This window comes from Stegastes partitus, unplaced genomic scaffold, assembly GCF_000690725.1.
Source record: "Stegastes partitus isolate 25-593 unplaced genomic scaffold, Stegastes_partitus-1.0.2 Scaffold2197, whole genome shotgun sequence".
NCBI classification, from domain to species: Eukaryota; Metazoa; Chordata; class Actinopteri; family Pomacentridae; genus Stegastes; species Stegastes partitus.
The window spans coordinates 15,573-19,896 of NW_007579928.1; the positions used below are offsets into that span (position 1 = coordinate 15,573).

Below are 4,324 nucleotides of genomic sequence, written 5' to 3' on the forward strand. Positions count from 1 at the left end.
CACCCGCAGACTGTCCTCACCCCCAGACTGTCCTCACCCGCAGACTGGTCCAATTTACTCTTCATACTGGTCCCTTAAAAAACAGTCTTTGGGTTTTGATCCATTTGGACAAAACAAGATACTGTAAGATGTCATTTTCTTTATAGGGACATGTAAATGCTCTTTTTCACAATAAGCTGACGTATCAGAGACCATACACTTAAGTTAAGACAACAATCATCATAGTTTCAGCCCAGTTGAAGATGAAAAATAGTGACTTGAAATAAATAGCATTCATCGTATATTGTGAAAAAATGTTTTATTGGGGTGTTATTTAGTTGATTTGAACAATACAGTCTAGTAAAAATTAATACAAATAGTTATTTCACAGAAATAATCACAAAAAAACAAAAGCAGCTTCATATTTTCCACTTTCCTGAAGAAAACCGTCCCTGTTGTTCTGACGATGCTCTGGACAAAGGTCTACTACAGGTTGGAGCGAGTGAGCCAAGGAAACTCCTGCAAATACAGACAACACAAAATTACATTAGACCTCCTTAGATGAAAAGGCTATTGTGACCTATACGGATGTTGGAATCCATTTGAGCTCCACATTTGCTCGAGCAGGAACAAATTACAGTTTGTCTTCACTCGGATTCAACCTGAAGTCTGGTCATTGTCAGAGGGCAGCACACCTCGAATAAGGAGCTCTGCTGGCCACAGAGGGCACAGCCTGGAGCTCAGCACCATGGATACAGTCCTCAATACAGCCTTGAGCCGTGTCTGCGGAGGGTTGCGTGGATACATTCAACATAAACACAGAGGGCCATGCTTTCTAATTATGGGAGCCTTGAAATAGAAAGGTCAGGTTGGTGTGAGGTGGAGGGATTGTGAGTGGAATACAACAGTTCTGGGGTGCACCTGGAGTGTATGGATTACCGCTAAGAGAGGCATGTCGGTCGGGGATGAGACAAGAGTCAAGTAAACAGAGCTGAGCTGTTTGTTGCTGCACGCAAACCACAAACTGAAACGCTGTCGCTTTTAATCACGGCTGGCTTTAGTGCTGTGAGTGTCATTCCCTCTCTGCTCTACCTCCTGCAGGGCCCCAGGTAAAAAAATACTGAAAAAATATGCTGAATCTGACTTGTAACATTTGGTGGTAAACATTGTCTGCTCTCACATGAAGCCTGCAGGGACACTGGGCTGCAGGGGGATCAAACCTGGTATGAGACAAGGCTTACATTAATTACCGTCACTGCCAAGTTCTTTACCCTTTAATCCAGATTTTCTGGAAGTCTGAAAAAGAAGTGTCCACATGCTGTGGATTTGCGCAGCCTGAGGCCCTCCAGACTTCACCAAAGTGTACATGAGTGCACAGAAGTCTGAGCTTTTGGATTCAGTCCCAGATGTTGTTCTGGATATGATAAAGATGTAGTTACACCCACTGGCCACAAGGTGGAGTTTGCTTGTTTCTTCAAAAGTCTACATGTGCATGTAGAGAGGTGTTCAATGTAATCAGTCACATTTTCTGGATGCACTGCTGCTGCACAGGGTGGAAAGATGCATATTAAGCCCTTCTGCTGTAATTATGTGTTGTGCATCATCTCTAAGTACATTTAAGGCTATATGTCTGCTTCTTGCATGTTTGGAAATCTAAATGCAAGCTAATTTGTGGTAAAATGCGCCAACAAGTACAGTAACTTAAAGTCCCTCTGCTGTTGTTGAGTATCAAAGTTAAATATCTTAAAGTTTTGTCCATATAAATAATCCCTCTCTAAACCTGACCCAGTGGAACCTCCACGGCCGTCAAATCCACAGGCTTCTCCTTCTCAAAGTACCAGAGAACACATGTTTCTCTAGGTACTTGTGACCCACCCGTCAACACCGTGAGTTTAACAACGCAGCAGAAGAGAAAGGTGATGGGTGAGAGTCTCTTCGACTGGGTAAGCCCCTACGCTGCCGCCCTACCATCAAAGAGGAGGAGAGTCTGTGAAGACGAACCATCTGATGAAGTGACAACTCCCAGTGGAACCTCCACGGCTGTCAAATCCACAGACTTCTCCTTCTCAAAGCACCAGAGAACCCATGTTTCTCTAGGTACTTGTGACCCACCCATCAACACCGCGAGGTCAACAGTGATATCACAAAGTTTGGAGCAATGGCACATAGAAGTGTAATGCCTCAAACAGCCTGTTACTCACAGGTGGCGCTATGAGTCAATTTTACAGTGTGGATGTCTTCAGACATGGACTCTTGTCAATCATGTGTGATTTGAGCCAGATTTGATGATCTGCAGCTGAGATATGAACATTTGAGTTTTTATCAAAATTCGGCGCGCTGTCACAGACGCGCCCTTTGACGTAAACACACAATTTTCACCGTGAGTCATCATCGACATGTGAAGGCCGAGTTCACCACATTTGACGTTAATATGATCAATGGTCTTACAGTACCACATCAAAGTGTCATTCCCTGTTGCCAGCTAGGTGTCGCTATGACTGTGAATGGATTTGGGCATATGGATGTGATCAGGGCAGCAGTCTGATCAAACATGGAAAGTGTGAGGCAGATTGGAGCATGTACAGGGTAGCTACACAGTACTTCCTCTTTCACGGCAAAGGATCAAAAATCAGGAGGCCGCCGTGGCCACGCCCTTTGACCTTTGCACATGATTTTGATAACATTTTACCATCAAGGCGTATTCTACATGCTACCCAAATTTCAGTGCTTTGTGACTTACCCCTGAGGAGGAGGAGGTAGCTCAGATTGGACAAACGAACAATCCAAAATGGCGGACTTCCTGTTGGGTTTAGGGTATGGCTGTCACTGACTTTTTTGTTCATCCTGACCTCCTCCATATACCTACCAAATTGCGTAGGTCTAGGTCAAACGTGCTTCCGATGGGACTCCGTTGACATTTTCAAGGTGGTGCTGTGGAGCCATTTTGGCATTGACATGTCCAACTCCCTTAAAATATCAACATTTTCGCCAGTCCTGATGCGTGTGGTGAATTTGGTCAGTTTTCGTGCATGTTTAGGCCCTCAAAATCGCATTTCAAAAGTCGGTACAAAAATTATCACAAGGGTTACAGTAGGGTTCTACGCACTGTAGTGCTCGGACCCTAATGAAAAACTCCAACTGCATAATTAAACTCTAGAGGCATTTTTCATTTTGAGCTGTACACCTCTACAGACGCTTGTTCCTGAAGGTCACACTTACCTGCTGTTTTCTGTCTGAGGACGGGTCGATAAGCACATTGAGAAGACTCGGTTTCTCCCAGTCGCTCAGGCTAAGCTCTAAGGCACTGCGCAGCTCCTCCACCGTCCTCACCAGGAACCCTCGCCCTCCGAACGCCGTCATGACCTCATCGTAGCGGGCCTCGGGTAGGAGGGACACAGGAGGGGCTCTAAAAGGCAAAACCATAACACACGACACCGTTCACTATGATGCAGCTTATTACATGGACGAAACCATCATAGTGAACGTGCTCCATTATGATAATGTCTGACTTACATGGAGGTCAGATCTCCCATTTGGCTCATTTCTTTCCATGTCTCAGGATCTACTCCGCTGTATATGCCGTTATTATTGACCACAATGATGACCACAGGGAGATTATATCTGATAAAAAAAACACAAAAACAAGTCAGAGGGGGCTGAGCTATACATGCTAAATACAAACAGGGGAGCTCGACCGACCTGCACATGGTCTCGACCTCCATGCCAGAGAATCCAAAGGCGCTGTCTCCTTCCACACAGACAACCCTGCGGCCTCGGTCCTCGCTCTTCTCCATGGCAGCTGCTGCTATAGCAAACCCAAGACCCACTCCCATCGTCCCAAAGGTGCCCGCATCCAACCTGCACATCACCAGGATTAGTTAATCTACTAAAAAGAGACTAACTTAAGTCAAATACCAAATGTAATGGCTTTATATTTATTTAGTTAATGTAAAAAAATCCTATTTGCTGTGAATAAACTGCTCATAAATAACAAGTGGAAAAAAAATTAGAGCGACCAAAAACTTTTAACTTCTTATTTTGGCATGAAGGGAGCATAAGGTGAGGGCTGTTTGTGGCCACGATGGATGCAAAATTAGGTAGAGCACAGGCTTGTATATTGGAAAAATAGTGGCTTATCTTTTAGCAAAGGTTACCTAGTTTGCTTGTTTAAGATAAAATAAGACAAGCCTTTATTAATCCCACATTGAAGAAATCTGCAGGTTACAGCAGCAAAAAGCGTGCAAACACTATTAACATACATTGACAAGTAGAAATATTGCACAGATTTTATTTTATTTTTTATCTATGTCCTATATGCTCTAGTAAATGAAGAACAAATAGATAT

The 4,324-nt window shown here is 44.0% G+C and overlaps 1 protein-coding gene across 1 annotated transcript in view; it reads right to left on the reverse strand.

The window, feature by feature from the left end:
* Positions 1 to 279: 279 nt before the first annotated feature.
* Positions 280 to 4,324, reverse strand: part of hacl1 (2-hydroxyacyl-CoA lyase 1) — an 8,688-nt gene continuing 4,643 nt past the window's right edge. The window contains exons 14-17 of the mRNA XM_008304351.1: positions 3,679 to 3,837; positions 3,493 to 3,600; positions 3,199 to 3,385; positions 280 to 498 (exon numbers count right to left, since the gene is read on the reverse strand). Coding sequence (XP_008302573.1) covers positions 466 to 498; positions 3,199 to 3,385; positions 3,493 to 3,600; positions 3,679 to 3,837 — 487 coding nt within the window. The 3' untranslated portion in view covers positions 280 to 465. The remainder of the gene's footprint in view (positions 499 to 3,198; positions 3,386 to 3,492; positions 3,601 to 3,678; positions 3,838 to 4,324) is intronic.